A 26883-nucleotide genomic window follows, 5' to 3' on the forward strand; every position below is an offset into this window, starting at 1 on the left:
ACATCAGTGTTAGTTTTAGATGTTTAGGAATTACAGAACAATAATTTTGCATATAAACATAACGCACCAAAGCCCGTCAAGATTTGACAGATAGATAGATAGATAGATAGATAGATAGATAGATAGATAGATATGTGTTTGATGGAGAAGAAGTTCATTCTTAAAATATGTGCTCAAGAATCTGCAAGTTTCCAGAACAAATGTAAGGTAAACAGTGAATGAAATCACATGACGTCACAAAAATATGCTTGTACATGCACATGCACGTGTTAAACTGACATTTAAAGTGCACACAGGGAAACCTTTTCTGCTCAGCAGATGGTGCTGAAGTATGCACAAACGTTATTCTACACAAGGAAGGTAAAAAAAAAAAAATCCAGGTAAAGCAACAATAATTGTCCCAAAATGCATTTGTGGGTGCGTTTTGGGACTGTGAAGTATGTGAGGGTGAGAGCAGCGAAGACAGTGGAGAGGTGTGCAGTATTAGTGGCAGATGGGTTCAAGGGAGGGGGTGGAATTACATCAGGGATTGACTCTGAGCCCCTTCTTATTTGCAGTGATGTTGGACAGGTTGACAGAAGAGGCCAGGCAGGAGTCTCCATGGACTATGATGTTTGCACTGTAATCTGTAGTGAGAGTAGGGACCAGGTGGAAGAGAGCCTGGAGAGGTGAAGAGAGGAAACATGAAAGTCAGCAAAAGTGAGATAGTTAGACATAACTGTCTAACTTCATTCGATTTAACTTCACGTGTGAGTGAATGAGAGGGAGACATGTGTAACAGTGAAGGTGGTTGAGTTTAAGAACCTGGGGTCAACCATCCAAAGCATGGACAGTACACAAGAGAGGTGAAGAAGAGAGTACAGGCAGGGTGGAGTGGGTGGAGATGCGTGTCAGGGGTGATTTGTGACCGAAGGAAAGCTGGTAGTGAGACCTGCTATGGTGTATGGTGTGGAGATGGTGGCACTGCAAAAAGGAGGCTGAGCTGGAGGTGGCAGACTTGAGAATGCTAAGATTTTCCCTTGGAGTCACCAGGGTGAGATGGAGGCATATGATCTGCTTTGGTGACCCCTAAAGTGAGCAGCTGAGAGAAAGAAGAGATTGTTATATGGATCTTTACAAAGCAGATATTTTGTTATGAGTTAGCAGATATAGTTAATGACATTAGTAAGTGCTACGCTACATTTAGCTCTTCTACTGTCAGTCCTCTGCCACTGTGTATACCAGCTTAATATCAAGAATTTCTGATTCTCTTAAACTGGACAAGAGCCACTATTAAATGTACATAAACCATTCCAGGATTCCCTTTACATTCCTGCCCTGACATGTTAGTATGTGGCAGTTCTTCTTTATTGCAGGTGCTGAAGCCTTAGATGTGTATCTTATGTGTATTTTAGTTTGACTTTGTTGGCAAACATGAGAGGTTTCTCAAGAATTTGCATCAGAGCCTGTTCACGTAATTGGAAATAACAATGTCGAAGGACTTGTTTGTTGTCATAAAAAAAAAAATGAGGCCACATCCAGTTTCAATAGAGGAAGCACTTTTCAAAAACACTTCGGAAGAAGTCGTTGTGAAACAAAAATCTGCTGTCATCCTGCACGTTCTTCAGACTCATTTTCACACTTCACCCGATCGCTAAAGAGCTCATACATGATAACATGGAGTCTTTAAGACAGTCTGTTTTGGATTAACACATTTGTTCTAGAAAAAAAATAACTCATAATTTGTAAATAAGGATAAAGAACGTGGTAAGTTCATCAAGCTCATCCATGTGAGTTCAAACAATTCTGTGGGTGCATGCATGTATTTTCTTTTTTTTGTTTTGTCAAAATATGATGAAAAGACAACATTTTTTTATTCCATTAATCATGATCTGTAATCTCAGCTTTATGGTTTATTGTTATCCTTTCTGCTGCATAACTCACTAACAGCACTACACACGCCAGGGTTGTCTCTGGAGCAGCAACACCAAGTGGAACATAACACTGCTGAACATGCCCTTAAAAGGCATCCCCCCTCACTGCCGGAGCTGCTGCTCTCTGATATCTGCCATTGCAGATTTCAGCTCTTTTATATGAGTTTGGTCTCTAATTCCTATAGGATGTGTGTATTATACTTTGCTTGTTTGAGTTTTGCAAGTCTGTTAATTTATTGCTGCTGTTAATGCTGTGACTTCTCTTTTTCTACCTTCTATTGTGGATAGTGATTACTCATCTATGAAAAAGACAGCAGTACATTTTGAGGTGTTCTGCACTCAGGACTGGGCAACAAATCTGCTCCTGTGATGATTGCAATGAGGAAATCTGGGTCTCTTTACCAGAGACTAAACAGTGATATCAAAGACAGGCTGGCTAGCTGCTCCCTGACTTTCCACACTTCATCCAACACCCCAACAAACTCGCTCAGGTAAGGAAAAAAATGATATCACCTCTGTACAGTTTGACAAATACTGCAAAGTGCTACACCTAATCATTTTTTATAAAAGAGTATTCATATTTATTCATTACATATTTGTACATTGCACATCATACAATGCCATGGTGAGGGATCTGTATATGTAAACACCTATCCAAAGAAAACAATGTAAAAAAATAAAAATATAAGACATGAAAAGAAAAGGGGCTGTCTGTGTTGAATATCTCTGTGCTGCTTATTTGAAAAGCAAAATTGCTATGAGTTATCTAAATGATGAAGTGCTTTAATGGGTTATTTTGTGGAGGCTTAATGAGATTTGGACAGTATTCAAAAATTAACATTAATTTAACAGAAAGCAGTGTATTTGAGCAAGTGGAGGTGAAGTCATCGTGCTTCATAGCTGTTTTATTTCAAATGTGATGCAAATGTTAAGAGGTCTAAACCTTAAAAACATGCAAACAAAATGGCACCACTAATTATAGTGTGTATGGCCTGCAAGTGTCTTTCTGTCCCTGCAGGGCTGTGTCTTCCATTATAGGGAAGTAACACTTAAACATGCAGATATTCAGGTCTAAAGTACAGCTGGAACATGTACTTCCTCTAGAGCCTCACAAGGTGAATGGATCTGTCAGTCACAAACCCTTTCAGGCTCATGGAGAAAGTGAAACCTGTTAAATGTGAACTCACAGGCAAGTGATTTCTGCACGGATAATTGGGCACTACGAGCTAATCATTTCTTCTTCTGTACCATTTATATGCTCCAGTCTTATCTGTGTATTATTTTTACAGGTGAGTTTGTTCTTACGCCCCTCAGAGCCTGATTTGAATATTTTCATCTTAAGTGGCAAAATAGTTTTTGATTTTTGTTTGTTTGTTTTTCCTGGCTGTTGACTCATTTCATTCTCATTTTTGAAGTGATCTAAAAAGAATGTCAAAATTTCCTCAGCAAAAATCATAAGCACGGCTTTATCCAATGCTCACGATTCTGTTATGGAAATGTAAGCAAATGAATTCCTATTTGCACAGATAACATTTCATTTTCATATTTAAACATAACATATCAGAAAGATGGTGATACATTAATGTCTTAACGGTTGTAATCAATCAGTAGGGAAATTTCATGGTGATAACTGCTATTTTATTTTACATCCTCCGTCTCGGTAAAGGTGCTGTCACCACAACAGCTTCAGTGTGTTGTAGCATTAGTTCTCCAACTCTCTGAAGCTCTTGTGCTGTGATGGATCCCCATCCTGACTAAAGCTATTCCCTCACTGTTGTTTTGATGATGGCGCTGGAGAGCTTTCCAAAGATCTTAATCTAAAATCTCTCATAATGCATATTTGGGCTGAGACCTGGTGATACCCAGAGGGCGCTGTCATTAGAGCGGAAATGTTTTCTAGTTGGATAAAAATGTTTACTCAGAACCACTTTGAAATCATTCGCAGTCATCCTTCCCTCTAAGGGGACATGTGAACCCAAACAATGCCTACAAAATGCCTCCCTCCCACAGGACTAACAGAGCCGCTGGATCCCCTCACTTAAGGGTTCTATTTTTTTCTTCTAATCATCGCAGAGCAAAACCACCACTTAAAGACACTTAGCTCACTAGTGCCCCCAACAGGGCTTAAATGATCAAAATCTCGAAAGCATATGAAGGTAAAATTATTATCTTTGGGGGGTAAAAGCATGAAGAAGTTACAGACTATGAATTAATATGTTGCTGCCTTTTGATAAATAGGTTTCCTGGGGTAAAACAGTGGCTTAATCGCTGGTGTGAAAACATCACAGAGGTCATGCCTGTAGCTGCCAGGAAGGACGCAGAGGTCACATCCTCGGTATTTTTCTAGGAATTTTAGAGGGCTGCATTCTACGACTCCATGTGGTGATTTTTGGAAGTTATCGTAACATTTTGATTTCCAAAACTGCCTTTTTATAGAAATATTAAGCCACCTCCTCCTGCTAATAATACAATCCATGTGGAAAGGCTTTCAAAATGGAGCAGTGATTGTGGGGTCTGTATTTATTTTCTGTAGTTGTCATATATCATATACTTTTATTTAATTTGGAAACCAAACAGTAAAGCAAAGGCTACAACAAAGGAGCTGGTCTTAGGCTGCATTATCTCCAGGGCTGTTTTCATTATCTTTAAATGCCCAAGTCTTTTGACATATATGGATAAGCCCGTCATCCCGCCGCCTGACAATACAGTCCCAAAATAATCCGGGAGAGCACAGCTGAGCCACGCTCGGCGTTGCGCACTGCTCCGCTTCCGCCGACGCACCGGGAGGGGAATCGGCAAAATCTACCTTCAGTGATGACCAAATTCAGCTATTCAGACTATTTATCTCAGTTCCGTTATGCCGGTAATAACACTGTGCCGGGACTGCGAGGAGATAGGAGGAGGGGAGACAATCAGAGCGACGGCGCGTCAGAGCCGGAGTGAGTCTTTGTTGTTGTGTGGGCTATTTGGGGCGTGTGTGTGTGTGTGTGTGTGTGTGTGTGTGTGTAGTCTTCTGCGTTAACAGTAAAGAATAAAAATCGCACACTCTGGATTACTGAAGAACAAAATCAGTTGTTTTTTTGTTTGTTTGTTTTTTTCTTAATTGAGACGATTAAAGACAAAGAGATAATCACCAACTGTGCAGATTTAGGAGTCAATACTGCACCTCTTATAGGTTCCATGTCTGTTTGAAATTACACTTGATTGTATTAAGGCTAGTTAATGTGATTTTTTTTTTTTTTAATTCTCCTTTCAAGGGATGTTGATCCTGTGGTCTGTGCCATCAAAAGAGGAGATGTGGAGACTGTCAGAAATCTGACAGCATCTTCTCACTGGGCGCTAAAGGAGAACAAAGATGGATGGATACCTTTGCATGATGCTGCCTGCCTTGGACAACCTGAGTGCTTGAAGACCCTGTTAAGGGGTATGTGATTGAAAGCCTCAAAATAATGGCCCCAGAAATGTCATTTGTCAGCTCTTTCAGAATGCCCAGTGAGTTACTCAACTGTTCTTTTTTTTCCTGTGTATTTTCTGTTGTAGCCCATCCAGGTTCAGTAGACAAGCGAACATTGCAGGAGCAGACGGCCTTGCTGCTTGCTGTGTCTTGTGAGCACTTGGCCTGTGTGCAGTGTCTTTTGGAAGCAGGAGCTGACCCTGACATTAACAGCAAAGGCAAAGAAACACCTTTGTATAAAGGTACAGCTGTGGGCTAAGAATTTCTCACAACAGCATATATGGAGCTAGGCTGACTCCATCTTTTGTGTCTCTGCAGCATGTGAGCTTGAGAATGTGGACATAGTGAACCTCCTTCTCTCTTATGGGGCCACTGTGAATCAGAGGTGTGCCCAGGGCTGGACTGCCCTCCATGAGGCTGTATCCAGAAACAACACAGAGATCTGTGAGATACTATTAAGAGCCGGAGCTGCAATCAATCCGTCTAATACCTACACCATCGCACCACTCATTGTAGCAGCTCAACAAGGACAGATGAGGTCAATGTGTTACCTTATTGAGAAAGGTATTTTTCTGCCAAAAACAAAATCTTCAAAATGTTCATATTTTTTATGCCCATTAAAATGTTATAAAAGAAAGGTGGAATTTTTTAGGCGCAGATGTCAACATCCAGACATGTGATGGTGTTACGGCGCTCTATGAAGCGAGTAAAAATGGCCACAATGAAATTGTGGCCCTACTGTTGACTAAAAATGCAGATGCCAACAAACCAACAAGCTCAGGACTGCTGCCTTTGCATATCGCTGCCCAGCACGGGCATGACAAGTAAGTTCAAGCAGTACAGTTTGTTAACTGGGTAATATTATAATTTAAAGAAAACACTGGTTTGTGGGTAAAATTTGTATTTTTAGAGTAAATTTATTGCTACAGTATGCAATAGAGTGGATGTTGTAAATGGCACTATAAGCTATAACTTGTTGGGTTCACTTTACATTAACATCCTTGCTTTATGTTCAGGATTGTATCCCTGCTTGTCTCAGTGACAAGTCGGGCCAGGCTCCGGCACAGTTGGATCAGCCCCCTCCACCTGGCAGCAGAGCACAACAGACACACTGTTGCAGCTGTGCTACTGAAAACAGGTGCAGATGTAAACGCCACACTGCCCCACAGTCACTCCATCAAGTATGATGATCGACGTGCTACACCCCTCTACTTTGCTATTGCCAGTGGCAGCACCAAAACAGCTGAGGTGTTGCTTAATGCTGGTGCTAGTCTAAGCCTGGATCCAGTCAGTCCTCTGCTGATGGCTGTAAGTCGGGGTTGTATTAGCTCTGTGTCTTTACTGCTGGAAAGAGGAGCCGATGTAAATGCAAGCATCCCAACCTGTACTACCGCATTCCCAGTTCTTGTTGCACTTTGTCTGAATAAACTGCCTCTACTCAAGTGCCTTTTGGACAACGGCTGCGATGCACTCTCCTGTTTTGCATGTACTTATGGCAGTGGCCCTCACCCAGCTGTAAGAGGATCCAGTATAATAACTGTTGGCAGTAATGGATATGCTGTGCAGAATGGCAGCATGCTTCCTCGAAACTGCAGTGAGCCTCCAGAAGCGATAACGCAGGTATACAAAAAGAGCAAAAAAAATTGACATACATTCCGACACAGCAAAAACATATATGTTCTTTTTCAGCAATGTAATTTTTTATGATTTTCTTCCTTAGTTCTGCGAGTGGATCTCAATACCAGTTATGAGTAAATGGACGGGGCCGATTATAGACTTGCTGCTGGAGTATGTTGGCCATGTTCAGCTGTGTAGCAAGCTGACTGAACTACTGCACAGCCGTGAAGAGTGGCACATTGTTGAGAAGAAGTTGTGTAAGTATCAAATGGAAACATGTCTCTTTCATGCACAAAAGTGGTCTAGAAGCAAGCGACGAGCCTCTTTATCTTTTCTTTTTGTCTTGTCTTTAGTGTCACCACGTCCACTGCTGCACCTCTGTAGATTAAGGATTCGGACCCAGATGGGGAGATACAGACTGAGATCTATCACAAGCTTACCTCTGCCAAACAGACTGATCAGATACCTGAGCCAGGCTGACTGATTTTAAAATGAACCTCAAGCAATATAGTCCTCAGAGATAAGACTATATTTATCTTCTAGTAGTTCTTTTTTTAGTTGTGTCTGATGTCTTGAATCTGTAAATGTTCCTCTCAAAGAAATTCTCTGTGTATGAATATCTATTTATAATATATGTGGTGTGACAATAAGGCTTTTTAATCTGTCCTTCAGAATGCTTTTTTTTTCCTTTGCAGAAAGCTTTATAAAAAGGTAAAAATGATCTTGTGCCCAAAGGAGTTCTTGAGGGAAGTTGAATCATTTATTTAAAAATAAAAGTCATTGTTTCAAATGTGCCTATCAAACATTACTTTGACAAAGAGAGGCGATTCTCATAGTTGAAATAGGAAACTAAAACAGGATGTTTTGATTCATTTGTCTGACTTTTTGCACTTAAAAAAAGAACAATCATTCTCTGTAGACACCTAAAAGTAGAAACCTTTTACCTTACTGTCAATTTTCAGGCATAAGACTGGCATGAAAGTGAAGATGATGAAATTATTCAGTGCAATTTAGTCCTTTAGGTTTAAAAAGACAAAAATAGATGAAGCATTCCAATAAGTGCTCAAGGAAGTATCTCATTTTAAAATGCTTAAAGTCATTAGTCCTATTTACATATTTTTGTGTGATGGGTTCATCGTTGGGTTAATTAAATGAACCCAAACACACTGAAGATTGGTGACTGGGCGGTGGGCTTGGTCGGTATGGGTTTGACAACAACGTGCGTGTGAATTTTCTGTCCATAAGGATGCTCGGATCTCTCTGTCTCAGTCCCTGCTGCTTTGCTCCACAATCCCAGGGGCTGATGGGGGAAAAAAATGTGACTGTGAAGGATCTGGTGTCCATGGTACTGGAAAGGGCAGCAGCCGCACACACTCACACAGTGGTGAGAGGTCAGGTCTAGTTTCAGAGTCTCTTTATCCGCGGAGCTGCGCCGACTGCACGCAGATATTGCGGCCTTTGCGTCATCATTATCATCATCATAACTTTTTTTCCTCTTTTCATTCTCAGTTCCCTGCGATGTGCTTGCAGGACTCCTTTTCATTCCTAAATATGAGTGCTCCCTCTCAGTTTGGGTCAACTTAGGTTCCTCCCAAAATGAGGCCGGTAATTGGCGTTTCCTCATAGGCACCTGCTCCACAGAGCTCCCGACATTATCCACATCCCGCGCACCAGAGCTGGCCTTTTCTGTCCCACTCTGGAGAACAGTCCCCACCGGTTTGGCACACCTATACTCCGCAGATCTGTGCGTGTGGCATCTTGGAACTCTGGAGTACTTTTGAGAGAAGCGCTTCAGTTGTTTCTGCAGATATTTCCGGTGATCAACAGAGCGTCTGCACGGAGCGGACTTATCTAGGGCCGCCTTGATGTCGCTGGATGCCAAATTTACAAAATTGAGTAAAGTTTTGACCTCACTATCTGCATTTGCCATATTTTATCACGAGTGTATTCAGTCCATATTAAAATGTGCGAGCCACCGTCAGGATCTATAGAGAAATCAGAAACAAAATTATGTTTTTGCGCACCAGGCATTATGCAGTCAAGCCTCAAACGAGTGGGATGCTTAATATCGTAATTCACTTCCTTTTTTTTTTTTTTTTTTTTGTCAGAGATTAATAATCTTTTACTCACCACTGCTGGATCGATCCAGATTTTCTCAGTCCAACCACAGACTTCTCACAGGCTGCAGTAGGAGCACTTCAACAAGTTGAATGAATATAAACTCCTTGTAGTTATGGTGCTTCCCTTGAACCAATCAGCGACCCCAGGCCTCTTACAATGCACCCCAATCAGCCTCCAAGCGCCCTGGTATCAAATTCTTCACCATCGCAAATTGTTGTCATGGAGATCCGGGGGGGGGGGGGGGGGGGGGGGTGCCTCTGAGGGGATGCGATATTTCTCCTACAAGATGATTTCTGCTCCGAAAATGTTAAATGTGCATTTGAAATAGGGGCGCAAATTCTCGCCAAGCACGGATGCATTATAACGTCATATCAGAGCGGTTAAAGTTGAGTTTTTAACACATGTCCCGGTCATTCCCTCCCCAAGAGTGATGTCAGCTGTAGGATTTGGTGAGGTGGCGCGGGGGGGTGGGCATCTGAGGAGTGCATAACCATGGAAAGGGTCTTGAAGGCTCAAGAATCTTGTCTTTCTGTTTGCCCCCTCAATCGAGCGACACAAAGGCTGAATTACTCATTCAAACCTCGCGGGACAAAGGGAAAGGAGCTGGATAGCACTCCTGCATTTGTAGTCAAACATTTAGAGACTTAAATCGAGTCGTCATGAAGGAGAAAGAGTCGGACAAAGCCCATAGAATTGCCATCAGCAAACATTTTCCTGTGTCATATTATGGGGTCTCCATGGCTCCCTCTGGCCCGTGGACAATAGCACAAGTTTGCACACTCGAATACTGTCACCCTGCCAACGGCAACAAGGGCCCAAAACAGGACAATCCCCAGAGAAAGCATGGGCTCGGCGGGGAAGGTTGCAATAGAGGAGGAAAATGGGACTTGTGAAATGCTAATTGAGCTTCATCCCCTTATTGAAGTGGAAAAAGAGTACCTATCGTTCCACCGAACCGCGGCAGCAGCGGAATGAAATGTGAGGAAACTGTTTGTCTGGTAACACCTCATGCCTGAAATCCTGACGCATTCCTATGCCAGGAGAGAAAATGTTTAAAACTATCCGCAGTCTATATCAAGGCTACAGACCGTTTACTCGGAGCTAACTGAGGGGCCACATGATTGATTGCCTCATTCATTTCGTTTGGGGTTGTGTGAGGAGAGCCCTGCAGGTCTATATGTGCACTGGCTGGTCTATCTTTTTAACGGTGCATCCCTCTTGTTCTGAAGAGGCAGTGGGACTCTATTGTCCTCATCTCTTCTTCTTCCCTTCACCTCTCTGTTCAGCTGAAAAGGCCAATTAACAATGCGGCTCCCCCTCCCCTGGCCTGTCACCCCACTCCTGTGCTTTTGAAGTGAGGGAGAATGAGAAAAAGAAAGAGGAAGCATAGTGGCATACTGGGTGGTGGCTGAATTTTTTTTTTTTTTTTTTTTTTGGAGGGGGGGTGCTGATTTACAGAACTTCTGAAGAACAAACAATTGGATAAGTAAACACATTTTTGTTTACTTATTCAATTGTATAAAGGGCTCATATCAGTGTGCTTACTGTCCATCACAGAAAAACAGGAACAAGGAGGTCATTTTAACTGCTGCAAGTGCACCAGAGATATACACCTAATTTGTATGTATTTGCTGTGCATGCAAACTGCACCCAGAAAAGACTGCAGCCAAGAGGCATTATGCGCCTCTGTCCTAACAAACTACAGAACCATCATCCTCTTTGCGATTTTTGCAGAAACCCAATAAGAAGAAGCCCAGTAGAGCTCTAATACATCTGTAATCTTCATACCTCCTTCGTAGAAGCTGCCCATCATACATCCATTAGTGGGACTTATGGTAAGTACACTATTTCTCTTACCTCTTACGCTTGCCCAAAAATAACCACAATAAGATAACACTGTTTTGATCTGCAGGGGAGAAAATAAATGTAACAGCAGCACAAAGGAAATAACATTCAAGAAAATAAAAATAGAAGAAAGCTGAAATAAAACTGTACCTATATAGCACAGCAGGGTTTGCAGATTCATAGAGACTATACTTTTCTTTATTAGGGAATAGGAATCACAAGTAAATGTAAAAGTACCAGTAAATGAGGGCATTCATGTGCATGTGTGCATCTACAAATCAGATGCATTTATTTTGGCATAACTAAAAAATTAGGGAAAGCCATGTACAGATGTAAAATAAAGGAGTGATTAAATTGAAAAGCACTGTACAATAAATGCAAATAAATCACTACAGCTTAAGACATACAATACACCTGATATTCCCCAGAATATAATAGCTTCATCTTAAACACCCTTCCAGTGGCTGAGCTTTTTTTGTTTGTTTGTTTATTGCTGTGTAGGCAAACTTAAATAACAAACCCATGCTTAATGTATCCACCAGCTCCAACAATAATCTGTTAATATACAATATGTCCTCTGTATATAAAGCACCTTAAAGTCATGTGTTGCCAGGCTTTTCCACTAGATGGCAATCTACCTTCACTATGGTCCAGCTCAGCATCCATACAGTACACATCCAACACTATACCTACATACAAATAAAGGAAAACTGCGAATAATAAAAATCAAAACATTCAAGGTAATTTGATCTAAATGTTAATTTTCCTTTAATAACAGAGGCCTCGTTAAAAAAAAAATGTTTGTTCTGATAAAACAGAATGTTGGGGTGCTGTTTGCTTTATACAGAGAGGCAGATTAAGTATCTTGGCAGGATGATAATGCTGAAAGACCACAGTAATTACATAAAGAGGTTTTCTTATCTGAGTTTTAAAGGCCTGTGATGTATGTTGTGGCAAATTGCTGGTTGTAGGAATGAGGTGAGGTAGCAGGAAGGAAACAGAAGGATGTAGTGCGTTCCTCTTGTCAGATAATCAATATTGGGACAGACTGTAGGAGAGATTGGATGAACTGAACTGCTGGGCAGACCATATGCCAAATGCAGGCTCGTTCTATCCTTCAAAAGCTCTGAAAAATCTCCGCATTGTACTGTATGTGCAAATGCAGCTTAACAGCAGCTATGGATTTTCCACTCTAAAAGTCATTCATGGCTCTTTGTATGAGCTCAGTTCTTTATTGCCTATGAAGAGCTTTTTCATAGGCACGACATGTGATAAATGCTCAGCTGCAACAAAAGGCTTTAAGGCTAGATGCTGAATCCACTGATCTTAATCCAAAGTTGTCTGAATGCTCAGCTTAGATGTTATTTGGAATAAGCAGGCTTTGACACAATTGGCTGTCACTTCTGTTAGTTAAACTGCAGGCAGTTCTCTCAAACAAAAGACAAGTCACATGGGTGCCACAGTAGATTGTAGATTTATGAAACATGAATTAGCTATGAACAGGCTGGGAGGCAGGTTTGCGCACTGCATGAGCAAAGAAACTGTCCTGTAAAATCAACATGTCAGGTCCAAACATGTTCACATTTTCGTAACAAGACAGCAGTGAGCTTCAGAGGTGATGCTGGTGCTCAGTTACAAAGATCTCTTGAGATTGCAGGGGGATGTGTGGAAATTATTCAAATACTATCGACTGGTTTATCACCTAATGAGTTGATCATTTGGACTTTAAAATGTGAGAAATTCCCCTGTTGAAAAGCAGCAAATCCTGAGGAGGGAGCGGTTTGAACAGGTCACAATCATTACATCATCTTTCAGCTCTGAGACTCTGATCAAGTAAGTAACCCATCAGCACATGAGAACTAGCTGATCAATAAATCATTTAATAGAGTTTAAAAAATTTATCAGCTCTGTCTCCCCAGTGACACCAAGATGAACACTTGGATTTTATTCCTATGCTGTCAATCAGCTGTTGGAGTAACAAGTGAATGTCACGTTGGCTTTCTGGTACTGACTGAGGGTTCTGTGGTAATTTCATAACTGTGCCCAGTGAAGACCACCAACAATATTATGCAACTCAGCTCTTAAAAACTGCCCACTGCATGATTCTTTGCACTCTGCCCTGCAGCATCACCTCTTATAAACTATATCAGTATGGGGCCAAGGTGTTATGATAATAACAAGAAACTAAGGTTTGAAGAAAAAAAAAAAAAAGCCAATTCCACTTTATGAGCATTAGCAGTAAAATGCCAGGTTACATCAGTATTGTTTATCTCAGCCTACTTTGGGACATTGGACCAAAGAGTGTTCTCGCAGGCACACGGCACATCAAACACGGGCATGGCAGTGTTTTCAGTCGGTAGGCGTCTTGCACTCTCTTTCCACTTGACTTTAATTTGCTCTAGTACGCGTCATCTTTACAGACTCGCCTCCACGCATTGTGGGCTATACTTTCTGCCTGGACCATTGTTTGAAAGAAAAAAAATTAAACACAGACATAAACAAGTAAACAAGGCAAAACAAACAAAGCCCAGCTGACATTACCGACGCCTTCATAACCATATGCCCTTCCCTCTGTGTTTTTTTTTTTTTGGGGGGGGGGGGGGGGACTTTTTAAGAAGCGGAGGGTGAATTTGTTTGAGCACACGTTGTCAGGATGAGCTGATGTGAGCGCCGCATCAAGTGCGCGGTGGTGATGCTCCCGTATAAAACAGCCCGCTGTATTTTGGCACAGAGGAGGATGCATCACTTTAACCCTCGGCTCTGCCCTCCGGACTCGCCCATACAGTGTTCAGCTTAGATAAGTTGAGGGGATGTGTGATGCTATTGCGAGGAATCCTACCACACGATATTCCTGAGGATCTCTCTCTGTTCGTTTTTTCCTTCAACTTCGATGGCTTGAGTGGTCCATTTGCACTCATGCTTGCAGCCGAGGAGGGATGTAAGGTACGGGCATCTACCGCCCTCACATTGCGCGGAGTAGCGGCGTGATTCAGGTCGCTATCTGAGTGCCAGAAAGAAAAAAACTACTTTCGAGATGTGAATTATCGAGATTTGCCACTCATTCCACCGGCTCGCCTGTCCTATGCTATCGACAACGGGATTTCAAGAGGAAAATGATTGTGGCATAAACTATTTCTGGAGACGCCTGTCACAGATATCGCCACTGAAGTGGATAGGGTGGATGGTTATTTCCCAAACAGTTCAAGCCTATGTATACTGCATTCATTTGTTGGAAACGCTGCCTAGTATCTTCGAGAACAGCGCAAGAGGAATGCTGGTCCAAGATCTAATGCCATTTACTTTAAGTTTTTGGCCTTTTTTCTTCGGTCATTGCCTTCTCTCACTGTTGTTACTCTCGTGCCAGGTAAGGATCACGTTCAGGCGCGCCACTTGACAATTTACGCATGAGAAGAGGTTACACAAATGTAACTTGAGTTTCATTTACTGATGGACTATGGATAAGAGCTGTGGAGCTAATAATCATTTCCAAGTAACTTATGTGCTCATTAGGATCCACTGTCGTATTATACCTTGCCTATGTGTTTACACTTAGATAGTGGGATCACCACTCCAGAACACACCTGTGTTGAGGAAATGCTGAGAAGCAGGGATGTGTAGTGAGTTTGCTGTAGGATATCTGAGCAGCTATGCACAGGTACACACAGAGGCACTCAGCTCTTATGTTGTGGGAACATGGAGTAGTCAACTGTGTTTATATGATAACAACATTCAGTTATCCCACCAGGATCCCTGCAGCAGGCATATGTTAGTGATGAGTATTCTAACCTCTGCCCCGTGCTGCTGCCTACAGATAGTGGTGAGCAGTTGTTCACGCGCACGCAGTGTTGCCAGGGTTCATGTGTAATGTGATCTGCTTGAGTTTCCAAGTCCACCCACGCGCACTCCTCGGGGCAGCCTGCTGCCCACTCTGTTGGTGGGTGGTTTCTTACAGGGAGCGGGCTGCAGCCATCGACGTGATACTATTTTACATGTACTACATACACAGCATCCCCAATGACAACAACACTGAAGCTGTGATATGAAAAGAATGCTGAGAGGATATCCACAGTGCTACAAACTAAGAGGCTGCTGAGTATTCTGGCATCTCCATTTGTGCTGTACAGTGTTGTGCTGATGGTACTTCTGAGTAATGCACTAAGGGACACAGCCTCAGTCCTTTCAATCTCTCTCTCTCTCTATCTCTCTCTGTCTCTTTTTTCTCTCACCATAAGGGAGAGCTCCAGAGGTCATGCTCACGGACTGTGGCGGAGAAAGTTAGTGAACAGTGCCAGCTGGCATGCCACTGTAGAAGATACCCCCCCCTTCCACCACCACCACCTCCACCACCTCCCCCACGGCTACTGGGCACCACAGGTAAGTCTTCCAACTCACCCTCCAAGCTTTCACAGCTGTCTCCCTCCAAGTCTGTCTCACTCTGTCTGCTCTCGGCCCACAGTTGGATCTTATTCCTAGCCAGACGCAGGTGTCAAGCAAGTGGCTAGTCTGAAGAAACTGTTTTGACATGAAGTGTTTCCATTTATGTACACAGGAAAAATGCATCATCAACCTCTTGAGATGAGTGCGTGAGTGCTCGTGCATGGGTGTAATTTTGCACTCTTGCATCTGTGCGTGTGTTAGAACTAGCAGGATGTTGACAGCTAAACACAGGACTAATATATACTGGGTCTGACCCTGGGGAGTACCCGGCTGTCTGTGAAATCCATGCCTGCTGGGCTGCCAAGCTCAGCGGTTCAGTGGTAGGGTTTCCCCCGGAGAACCCCTGATTAAAATACAGATGAGTTAATTAAATTAGCTTTAATTTGTTAGAGATAAAGGGCTAATGAGCCAGCCCAGTAGTTCCAGCTTCGTTTTGAAGTTGAGCTGGCGGCAATAAGTGTGCGTGTGTGTTAGTGCTCGCATACAACAAGCTCGCATATCTGTGTTGATCCAGTGCTTGTTGTGGCAGTGCTCCCCTTCCCCTTCCTCTTTCATCTCACTCTGAGGTGCTAAATCTATTGACTGAAAGGCAAACATATTTAACGGGCCTGCTTGCTGAAAGTTGATCTGATTTGTATTTCATCTCAGGCACCTTAATGAACCGTGCTGAAATATGGGACAGGTGTTGCTGATGATGCAGCCATTCTGAGCTATTACTGTGATTCTTTAGAATCACTCACCCTGAGCCCTTCATGCTATGAGGAGGGAGGAATACTTAATCATGGAGCAGTGGAAGGATTTTAATCAATCAGTTTCAATGTGTTTTTTCCTGTCTGGTCAATTCAAATGGACCTCCTTTTCCCCGACTCACCATGTGAGTTTCCTACAAATCGAGAGTTATAGACTCTTCCGTGATTGTCGTCAAGGTCACTGCATGAATTCTGTCAGGACCATCTGACTGTAAGTGAAGGTGGGCCTTTTACTGTCCAGCTACAGCCAATGCGGGCGTGGACCTCTGAGTGCTGCTGCCACAAAAAACAGCAATATGTCATGTTAAAAAAAAAAAGATAAGCTGATCAGTTTTCATTCCTTTTTAACTTTACACAGAAATGTTTGCAGAGGGTGGAGACACCATTAATATTTAATTTAAAGGGAGTTTTTTTTTTCTTCACATTTTTCATGCATAATTATCTCAATATTCCTTCAGCAGCCCAATTTGCAGAGCACTTTGAGCTGAAAATATGCTTTAAACTATCGCCTTTAAAAATCAATGAATATGCATAGCTAACATGAAAACTGGGACAATGACTGGGACCACATCTATCAGATAAAAGTCTAATAAAACTGAGGAAAATTGGCACAGTTAAATAAGTGTCTGTGTGCTAAAAATGGTATCTGAGGTCCCTTGATAGGCGTGTGCTCTATCACAATAAAGTAGATCCTTACCACTGCCTGAATTAAATCCTACAGCCGTTGACAAAACGAAGGATTAAAATTGGAGTTTGGCTGAGAGGGGCTTTTAAATTCATAGTGACTTATGATGTGGTGTGCTGTAACAGGGAGAGCCATACCTTGTTATTTGCACTGTAGAAATGTGCTGTGCTGGAAAATAGTCTACAGCATTACTCAGGAGCATTTGTTGCTATGGTGTAAGCCCTTCCTCTCATTCATAACAAAATACCTCTTCATGCAGTAGGAGTTATGTACAGAACAGGGTATTTTCTCCTGGAATGATAGGTACATATGCACATGACAAACCTGATTTAAAGACGGTGGGAGAGCAAAAAGATTCTGCAAAACAAGACGAGAGAAATTCTGCAAAACAGATACGAAGTTGCTGATGCACACAATGTTATACAACATTCCTGGTGAGTGATCTTACTCCAGAAATCTAATGTGGAAAGAGCAGGAGGTTCCTGCAACAGTAATTGGTGTGGACAAGAGTGCTGGTGTAGGGAAGGCTGACAGGACCTTAAATGATTCATGGTGTCGGGTTGGATATCTTTGAACGTTGCACCTAAGACCTAAAGAACGGGTGAGGACAGAACTGCATCCCAGCTCAGAGAGCAGGGGAGAAAAATCATATCCATTCTGTTTCACTGCTGTGTTGTTTAAGAGTTAAGCCACTTACTAAGGATCAAAATACAAGACAGAAGTCAGCATTGTGCCTTCAGTGTAATCATAATGCATGCATTTTTTCTAATGCATTTCCTTTTTTTATTGATGTGGTTGAATTCATTCTGTTTATTGTTTTCTTTTTCTGTGTCTACACCTCTCTCTTCCTGCTGCCCTCTTCTCTCTGTCTCTAAGTGGCAGAGCCCATGGTGCCCTTGTGGAGGCCATGGTGGAGGGAGATGGACGTTATAGTTCTTGCAACGGTGGGCTGTGCCTCAGTTATCTTCCTCCTCTCAGCCATCATCATCTGCTACAAAGCTATCAAGAGGTAAGATGTCACCCTAACTTATTTAATTTTGTTATTTTAACATTTCAAATGGAATCTGGCATATCTCCAAAATATTTTAAAGCAAAGACTAATAGAAATAGAAATCAGTCACAGATGGCCACAGGCGGGTAAATAGACACGTGGGAGACTCTACTAGGGCTCCTGCCTTTGTGTTAGAGTTATGCTATCACATTGTCATCGCGCATCTGGATCATAATGAGGTCAGAGGTTAGGTGGGTTGTAAATGTCCACTGCACTGAGTCCTATATGCTGAATTCATTTGCTGAAGTGCATGATGGCATAACAATGCTCTATTGATTTTAATTTACATAAAAGTCTAAAGCTTCCCTAGAATGGCAGCTGGATTCGTAAATGTGAAAGCAAGAGCCAAGCAAAGGAATCCCACCGCACTGCTGTTGCAGCAGATTCCCCATTTGGTTTATTAGAAAAAAGGCTGTGTGAGGTTTTAGCCTGCGGCACAACCAGACCCAATTCTCTTGGTGCCATTCAGGCAGCACAGTGTCACACGTGCGCTCCGACATCCACTTAATGTTCACAGATATTTAAAAAATGCGCACTCGCATCTGAATTGTGCCAAGTTTGCAGAGGACACGCGACATCTTTACATACATACATTCATTCATCATGTTGGCATATTTTCACAGTCTTTAACTTTATGACTATAACCATGTGAGAACAGCCATGTGTGTAGAATTAGGCACTAAATCAAGGAGCTACTTCTATGTTTTATGTATACATATTTAAAAAGATCTAGTATCCTACCTTCTTATATTTTTGGAACTATGCTAAGCCTGCATGCCAGATATGGCTTTCTTCAGCAGAACTCTATTTCTCCTTTCTTTAAACAACAAATAGGCAAAGTCAGGCAGTGGAAGTAATGGGCGGTTGGCTCGAGAATTCATTATGGCAATTCTCCAGCCCCCTGTGTAGCCAAGGGGCACCTTTTTTAATGCAGCAGTGGTAGGAAAGTGTTGTTGCAATATGGGCTCTAGCCCCAAACCCAAGTCATTATTTATGAATTAATTTGCGCAGTCATTCAGTCGCAGGCCACATCTTTTATACATGCAAGCAGGTCGTGTCCTGAAGCTCTGTGGGCTCTAGACTGCAGACTTTGTGCCACGCCAAGCTGCCCTCCACTAAGAATGTGAAGGGAATATACACAGGTCCAGACTAGCCTCATTAGACATTCATTAGTCACCAGTCAGCAGGCAAGCAGTCCAGGGAAAGATGTGACTCCTTCAGCATTTGTCTTGGATTCTCTAATCATCCATCGTTCCAGAGGGGAAAGGAGAGGAAACAACACAGCCAAAAGGACAGATAAAGTGTTGTCTACCAAAGTGAGCAAAAGCAGTAATTCAGCATCTCAGTCAATAACAGTGTGAAAAACGGTTTGTCAGTGAGAAAAACACAGCCAGTTATATATAGTTCTTCCAGCTTCTCAGTGCTCCGGGTTTTCCCAATGAAAATCAGCTGGCCGAGGGCCAAGGCCTGAGCACTACAGACAGTAGAAGAGCTAGCACTGCAGGTCCCAGCCCTCCTGGCCTTTTGTTATTTTTTGTAATCTTTGCTTGCCAGTCATCTGTCAGAAGCAAGGGGGACTGAAAAGAATTAAAAAAAAAAAACACTTCCATACAATCCTATTCAGAGTCCACAGCACCAGAGAGGCTGGTGTGCAAGCACAGAGAAGAGGATTCAGACACACGCTGCTTTTCAGTGTTGCTGTACCATCCAAAGCAAAAGACATGATACTGCAGTCCAGGCTGTCAGCCATCCAAGGCGCCAAAACAAATAAAACTCAGACCAACCGACTAATGAAGCTAGATGCTTTTCCCAATCACTTACCGCTCAGGGAGGCTTGTTCAAAGACGGATAATGCATCCCAGCTGGTCCTTTTCAAGGGTAACACAGAATATCCAAAATACTCAAACCAAAAAGAAAATGCTACAATATTTGCTCATACATCATTAATCGCCTTTGTTTTATTTTTGAAATTGCTAAACCGGCACCGTCAAAACTGGTCACAGATTTTTACAGTCTGTTTTGTAATACATTTGCTTTGAACTTTACCATGTTACTCTAATTTCCAGATGGCTGGAGTAATTGTAAACAGCCTGACACATGTCCTAATTTCACCATGATGCATTCCCCAAACTTCAAACAGGAATGTGCGCTGTGATTGCACAGCTTTGATATGAAATATTCATTTAACCTGTGAAGTGTTGTGTTGCCACCTGCCATGTGTCAACAGCATGGCATCTATTATTGAAGGCCTGGGCAGAGGTCGGCTTGAGGCCCCAGTGCTCTGCCCTGTGTGGTGGCCCAAAGTGACATGGTCAGTCAGTGCGGAGATTACATCCTGAGGAAAATAAACAGGGCTGAAGCAGTTTCCATCAGTTCTCAGCTCACCGGCGTCAAACAGCAGCAGTTTGCAAGATAACAGAACCTAGACAAAACAGTTAAAACAGAAGCACTGCATCACCCAGAACACAGCGTACAGGTTCAGCACAGAGTTCATGGCTGGTTCTCTTCCTTTGCTAAATCTTATGTGTAGCATCAAGACATGCCAGACTTCTGTATATTGCTTTTTCATCAGTTTTTAACACTATTCAGTTGCAACTTCAGCAGGACAAAAAAAAATTAAATTTAATTGGCTGTATGGAGACTTTTTAACTAGGCCAGAAGGACAGGGCATAATGGGCATAATGAAGTGCAATCGAAAAGATCTACGACTCCGCCCATAAGAAGCAAAAAAACTAAACTGATTTAAATTTAGCTGCAGTCCCCTTTAGAGGCGTCTGCTCTGGACTACTTCCAGCACTCGCGCTAATTTTAGATCCCTCCTGTTCTGACCACTTGCACATATGCATCTGCAATGCGTTCTGGATCTCCTCCACTGTGTGTAGCCTTTCAACTTCAATTGCATTTTGGGGCAAAGGACGAAGTATGGCAGGTGGTGAGCGAACATTGTGTTGATGTGGCTAAAAGCTCCTGCCTTTTCAATATGCTGTGAGTACAGGGTGCTCATTTGCAGCCTCAAATTCTCCCCATAACATCTCAGGACATGACAGTACAGTCTCTGCCTCAAGAGTCTGACCCTGATGGGATGAATTCATAGTGAAATCTTAAAACATGAGCATGCTCCTCACCTCATGCCCCTCCTTTGGGCTAGGACACTGCTGAAGACCCAGCTCTCATTACTGTTGTTAATATTTAATATGAAGCATGGGTCACTTTAGCACAGAGGTTAATCTTGGCTCTTTGCACAAGTTTGAGGCCTAAGTTGAAAAAAGAAATACATATTAAACTGGTAAGAACAGGACTTCCGGGAAGAGCTCTAAAAATTCACCATAAATTTGGGCTCAGTGTTTTGCAGAAACCTTGCAATTAGTGTACAACCCACTCTACTGCCTGAGCCACAGCCATAGATTTATAATAAACAGTATGTTATAAAGTCATCAGTCTTTGGTAATGTCTGTGGATAAATGTGGACGCAGGTTTATGGCACCTTCATCAAATCTGGCTTGTCTTTTTGCTGTATGGTGCCTTATGGAAACCTCCACATCACCCTTTGTTCATGTAGTTGGATCTGTCTAGTCGTTGGTGCAAAAACTAAAGGGAATAAATCTTATTTTGTTTTGTTTAACTCTTATCATAATTTTTCTTAACTGGACAGAAATGTTTCAGGCTTATGGCGTCATTGAGTCTAGGCTGGCTGGAGTTTGGGAGATTCCTTGTCTGTCCTCCCCTGGGACTGTTATAATTGTGTCTGGCATATTGTTTTGTGTGAGTAATCATTGCTGTTTTTGTACATTCTCCCCTTGGGGACAGTAATGATTTATAGATTGATATCGACTTGTAAAAAATATTCAAAGTTAGAATCATTAACTTCAGCTGGTGAACTTCAGCTACACTGCATAAAGTTAAATCCCTGAGAGAAAATTTTGGTATATCCCAAATCCCCTCGCTGCAGCAGTGGGGACCACCACCTACCACAACAGCCTGTGTTTCCACCCCGGGGCTGGACAGTTTCTTTTCTCAGGCTTTCCCCTGGTCTCACAGGGACACAGCAAGCAGCATCTGCTCTACATGGCCAGCATGTGTCCCTGTTGTGCTTAGCCGCATGACCCCTCCCAGGTGACACAGGAATCCCACAGGAAGTCTTAGTCATAGTGTTATGTTTTGTTTAAAAGTTTTTTGGAGAGCTCCTCCCCCTCCCCGCAAAAAATATTAACATGCAAGTACTCAAATTCATCAACTGAAGTTAATGTGTTAGCTACTGACTTGATTATGGTGCTGTATTAAAAGTTAAGGGATTGCTGAGATTTACATGAACGGAAGACTGAAGAAGGGCACTCCGGCCCGAAACGTCACCGGTTTAACGTTGATGGATTAAAATTTTCCAAGGAGCTCTTTGGTGTGTGGACCTCCTCTTTTTGTATTGACATGAACGGACCTAGTTTTTCTATCCAATACTTGTTGAGACATTTTGCCATAAACTCACAAATTGCAAACTAGTGGAAGAAACACAGTATAAAACAGGGATTAAGCAAAGTAGCCTTCATCCTTTGGGATCAGTGAATAGCTTTACAAAGTTTCATGGCAATCAGTGGGGATGTTGCAGCCTGGACCAAAGTGGTGGGCTTACAGATTGCCTGAAATTGCCTTGCCTAAAGCCATTTTGCTAGAATAGCTAAAATATAGGGAATATTCAAGGGGTTTCTTATTTACGCCCTATTGTAAATTTTGTTTCCGTGAGTGGAAACCCTTTAAAAACTTTAAAGATCCTGGTGGCAGATCAAAGTTATTGCGAGTGTAAAAACTAGATGGAGTCAAGCTGAGCATCATTTTGGGGGAACGCTGGTGAGTGCAGGAGGTGGATGGGTCGGGGTTAAGCTCAGCGCTGAAGTGACAGCTGAAAAACAGCCAGACAGGAACATTTTTAAAATCTGACAGCAGAAAGACGGCTGTTTAACAGGTGTGGCAAAAAATCTGATTGGCAAAAGTGCGTGGGAGCAACCCAAAGAGACAGCTGACAAACTGGGGCGACAGCACAAGAATTACAAATATTTAGTGCCACAAAAAAGCCCTGGCTGATCATTTATCATAGTGACACCTCACCAAGAAATATTCATGTAATAAATATTCCTGCTATTCTAGGAAAATAGCCATATTGAAAGACTTCGTGTGATAATGATTCAGCAAAATTCTGTGGACGGAGGGAAAGAAACGCTATCAGGTGTATTAGTCCTCCAAGTAATGCTTCACTTGTGAAGCTCATAATGTTAATTTTTTAATGAGATGTTGTCACAGGTTTGGATTCATTACTGCTAGTGTTTTAAGTCCATGGAAATGATGACACCATTAAAACTACAGCTAAGCAATTTCCAATACACAACACCATCAGGCTTAAGAAGTGGTGCATTTCATTATTTATGAATTTGACTTTCATGTTTTTAAAATGTTCCATAGTCCTTTTAAAAGTAGCCTCTTCAATTCTCAACAAGAAGCTTGTAATCACAAGTCACACAGAGTGCTTTCTTCTTGCAAAGCTTTTGTATTGGATTGCATTATGTCATGTATGAGCTCATTTCACCCTGTAAGGGCTCCCTGTCTGCACAATTCCTTCCCGGCACGATGCCCGAGAAAGGAAAAAGATTTGTGCTGGACTGGACTGACTGTTTGTTAAAGTTGTGCCGGGCCAGGCTGGGCTTTCAGAGGAGAGGAGAGGAGAGGAGAGGAGAGGAGAGGAGAGGAGAGGAGATATTGAGCTTAGATGTAGCTCAAGGGTCCTCAATGCTAGTGAAGGCGCTGTACAGTGTTGAGTGGGACAATGACTGTACTCACTGTATTCAGATCTGTCTCTAAGTTACATAAGCCCAAGCTGGGGAAAGCAGCTGAGGGGGTCGGTGCAGAAGCCACAGTACACTGGACAAATATAATAACCACAAAGGCATCAAGGAGTGCATGAAAAGAGCTACATTGAATGATACTGCTCTTCACAGGCCAGTAGCAGCAAGGGGATCATGTGTTGCTGCTTTAGTTGCAGAAAGGATCGAGTATTAGAGCGCAACCAGTTTTGAGAAGGAATTTCCCAGGAGGTTATGTATCGATGTAATTCCCAAGTTGTTTTGACAGCTACACATACTCATTACTTAGAAGGGAAGATTGCATCTCCCAGTCAGAGTAGGTAATTGCCTTATCCCATGTGCTGCAATGTATCTTTTCCTTCTGTCTCCTTGCAAAATTGACCTTTAAACACTGAGCTTATTAGAAGGGATTGCTGAGAGCAGCATATCCACCCAGAGCAGCTTGAGAAATCAAATCAGTCTGTAGGTCAACAGCCCAGAAACTCTGTTTATTGACATGGCCTTTAGCTGTGGATGAATGTAGTGTCAAATCTTTTTTTTTTTTTTTCCTACGAATTCGTCCTCACTTTGTAAAAATGTTTATTCACAGGAAACCACTCCGCAAAGAAGAGAACGGGACAAGTCGTGGGGAGTATGCCATGAGCATCCGTAACAAGAAGGCCATGGGTACAAACAACACTGTGGTATAGACCGTCCTGGTACGCATAGGAAGTGACATCACCGTTATCTCTCACCTTATCCTGACTACAACAGTTCCCTCTCACCTCAAATGCAAGTGGGTTTTACCCCAGGTTTTGCAAACTGGTAAAACTTCCCTCTTTGCCTGGCATGTTGCCTGGACTGAAGACACCATTCAGCTCAAGAAAAGCTAAAAAAGATGGAAGGAAAAAAAAAATCAAGACAGAAAGAATGGCGAGAAAGATCCACAACCCCCCACGGTGTCGAAAGTGGCACAGCAGGCTGAACATTATGCTCTTAGTAACAGCAAGTGTTGCTGACAGGCTGGTTGGCTGCTGGCTGGAGAGGGACTGTCTGCCAGTCTGCCGCAGATCCAGACCTCACGCACTGTTGACATCTGCAGTGGAGCAACAGACAATACAGCAGCCCTGCAGTCCCACGGGCAGCCAGACAAGACAGCCCATCACACACGACAAATAACATGCATGCAGTTTTTACAGAGAATGCAACAATTTTTTTTATATTCCAACCCTCACACTGTCCATCTATTTTTTTTTCTCCATTTTTAAGACAGATGCTTTGTGAAAAGCATGATGTTGCCCTGGCTCTGAGATGTGGATTCCTCTGACTATGCAATTTAAAGAAATCCATATAAACAAAAGAGGAGCAGAAACATCAACATGGGACGTTCTGGTTATTCTGCCATGCCAAAAAAAAGCTGCAGAAGGCTCAATGTAATATATATTTCAGTCACTCATGTATTTATTTGCTCTATTTATTTACTTGTTTATCTTTGAATTTATTTTTCTACTTAAAAGGAAAAAAAACTGTCTTGTAAGTTACTCACATCTTTACAAATCTTGAACATCTTGATGAATTCATCTTATTTCTTGATAGCTCTGTTTTCTAATTGAATAATTTATAAATCCTATAATTCATTTGTGATGCACCCATGCTTTAAGCCGGCTGTCGAGACACTGATGCAGAAAACACGCTTGCTCTGCAAAGAGTTTTGGTATCAGTTGTTTTGTCTCTCTGGGTGTTTGATATTCTTTTCTCTGTTTCCCTGAGACTTCAGCTAAAAAGTCAGGGGCCTCTATGATGTCCAATGTGAATGTGTGTTTACCAAACAGTATTTCTGTGCTGCATCATATGCCGGTCCCGACTTTCGTTTTAGTCACTCAGTGCAAGCACCTCTACAAGTTAAACCTGCTATCCACGTCATCCGGTTAAACCTCGTTGTCCAGTGTCCTGGGGTCAGCTGGATGCCTTCATCCATGTTTTGTCTGGATGTGACAATCTTCATTTTTCTATCTGTCAAGAAGGGCTTAGCCCATCACTATAGAAACAGGGGACATGAGCCCAGAGCTGACCTTGTGACTGGTGAAAGACAGGAGACTTAGCCAATAGCCAGAGATCAGGTTGCACAGAGGATGGCCTCATCAAGGATGTGTGTGAGTCAGTGCTGTCACACACATCCTCCTCATCCCCGCTGGAAAAACACAACTGAGCTGAACTGGAGCATCACTCAATGCTGCTCTGCTTTTTTTTTTTTTTTTTTTTTTTAAATACATTAAATCTGCGTGTGTCTGTGCGTGCATGCACGTGCGTGCGTGTGTGTGTATGAGTGTGAGTCTGTCTGTTTGTCTGTGAGTGTGCATGCAGATGAGTGTACTCAATGAGAGTGGGCTGTACTCTGTGGCTGTCAGTTAAGTATAGATATTGGCTAAACTGTGGAAAATAGGGGGTAAAAAACACATGCTTGCATTTAAACATGCACAGATATTAGCTAACAGTAAACCCCACCATGTACCTATATGAGAGAAATGATGGATGCATGAATGTAAATATTGATATTTAAATATCTGCCTTCTGGACTGTTAATTCATGTACAGTGTAACAGAACATATGTTTATACATAGTAAAGTTTAAACAATGTGCTCCCATTTAGAATTATGTCAGTGTTGTCATGTTGATGGAGCAAGCCATTAATGTATATATGGCAATCAGTAGAGCATACACAATTTATGCATTATACCAAACAGATAAAGAAATGTGCATAAGTTGGTTCATTGCTGAGTTTTTCAGTTGTGAATAAAACTGTATATAACAACTGAGCTACAGAATATTGTGTTTAAAGAAATGCGTGTGCAGTTATAAAACCACTGTTATATGTAGGCAGACGAGCTGGCCCGTATGTGGTGAAGGTGATAAAAGTGAAACTGTTATATTTAGCCTGTGCCCATCTTGTCTGCTCTATGCTGTGCTGAGCCGTTCACGTCTTGGGCAGAGCCGTGCTGGCCGTGTCTCCTGGGCCCCCCACAGTGGAGGACATGTTCTCAGTCTGTCTCACACAGTGCATCTTTAATGAACTGCGATTACCAAGCGTACTCCTCTCCGCGGGGCTTAATGGCACAAACTAGAAAACTTTACGTCACATATTGTGTAAGCTCTGGACTCGATCAATAACGGTGTCACCAAAAGGCA

At 42.3% G+C, this 26883-nt stretch overlaps 3 protein-coding genes across 5 annotated transcripts; 2 read left to right on the forward strand and 1 right to left on the reverse strand.

Moving 5' to 3' along the window:
* Nucleotides 1-1522: 1522 nt before the first annotated feature.
* Nucleotides 1523-7703, forward strand: LOC115772828 (ankyrin repeat and SOCS box protein 2-like). Of its 2 annotated transcripts, XM_030719231.1 has the most exons (9): nucleotides 1523-1746; nucleotides 2202-2404; nucleotides 5171-5337; nucleotides 5454-5609; nucleotides 5686-5931; nucleotides 6020-6191; nucleotides 6384-6987; nucleotides 7088-7241; nucleotides 7338-7703. In XM_030719231.1, exons 2-9 carry the CDS (start codon nucleotides 2283-2285, stop codon nucleotides 7466-7468), a joined length of 1752 nt encoding a protein of 583 aa, XP_030575091.1. In that variant the 5' UTR covers nucleotides 1523-1746; nucleotides 2202-2282; the 3' UTR covers nucleotides 7469-7703. The 2 variants fall into 2 exon arrangements, with proteins under 2 accessions (XP_030575091.1, XP_030575090.1); XM_030719230.1 differs by lacking the exons at nucleotides 1523-1746; nucleotides 2202-2404 and adding an exon at nucleotides 4676-4852 and having other exon boundaries at nucleotides 7338-7702.
* A 151-nt stretch (nucleotides 7704-7854) lies between these two features.
* LOC115773038 (protein FAM181A) lies at nucleotides 7855-9201 on the reverse strand. The gene is made up of 2 exons (XM_030719535.1): nucleotides 9115-9201; nucleotides 7855-8969 (listed from the first exon to the last, which is right to left on the reverse strand). Exon 2 carries the CDS (start codon nucleotides 8912-8914, stop codon nucleotides 8132-8134), a length of 783 nt encoding a protein of 260 aa, XP_030575395.1. The 5' UTR covers nucleotides 8915-8969; nucleotides 9115-9201; the 3' UTR covers nucleotides 7855-8131.
* A 778-nt stretch (nucleotides 9202-9979) lies between these two features.
* On the forward strand, nucleotides 9980-26509 carry prima1 (proline rich membrane anchor 1). 2 transcript variants are annotated; one of them, XM_030719101.1, is made up of 5 exons: nucleotides 9980-10083; nucleotides 10840-10940; nucleotides 15183-15324; nucleotides 17698-17830; nucleotides 24308-26509. In XM_030719101.1, the coding sequence occupies exons 2-5, from the start codon at nucleotides 10938-10940 to the stop codon at nucleotides 24405-24407; spliced, it is 378 nt and encodes a 125-aa protein (XP_030574961.1). In that variant the 5' UTR covers nucleotides 9980-10083; nucleotides 10840-10937; the 3' UTR covers nucleotides 24408-26509. The 2 variants fall into 2 exon arrangements, with proteins under 2 accessions (XP_030574961.1, XP_030574960.1); XM_030719100.1 differs by lacking the exons at nucleotides 9980-10083; nucleotides 10840-10940 and adding an exon at nucleotides 13619-14314.
* Nucleotides 26510-26883: the final 374 nt, after the last annotated feature.

Source organism: Archocentrus centrarchus, chromosome 22, assembly GCF_007364275.1.
Source record: "Archocentrus centrarchus isolate MPI-CPG fArcCen1 chromosome 22, fArcCen1, whole genome shotgun sequence".
Lineage (NCBI taxonomy): Eukaryota > Metazoa > Chordata > Actinopteri > Cichliformes > Cichlidae > Archocentrus > Archocentrus centrarchus.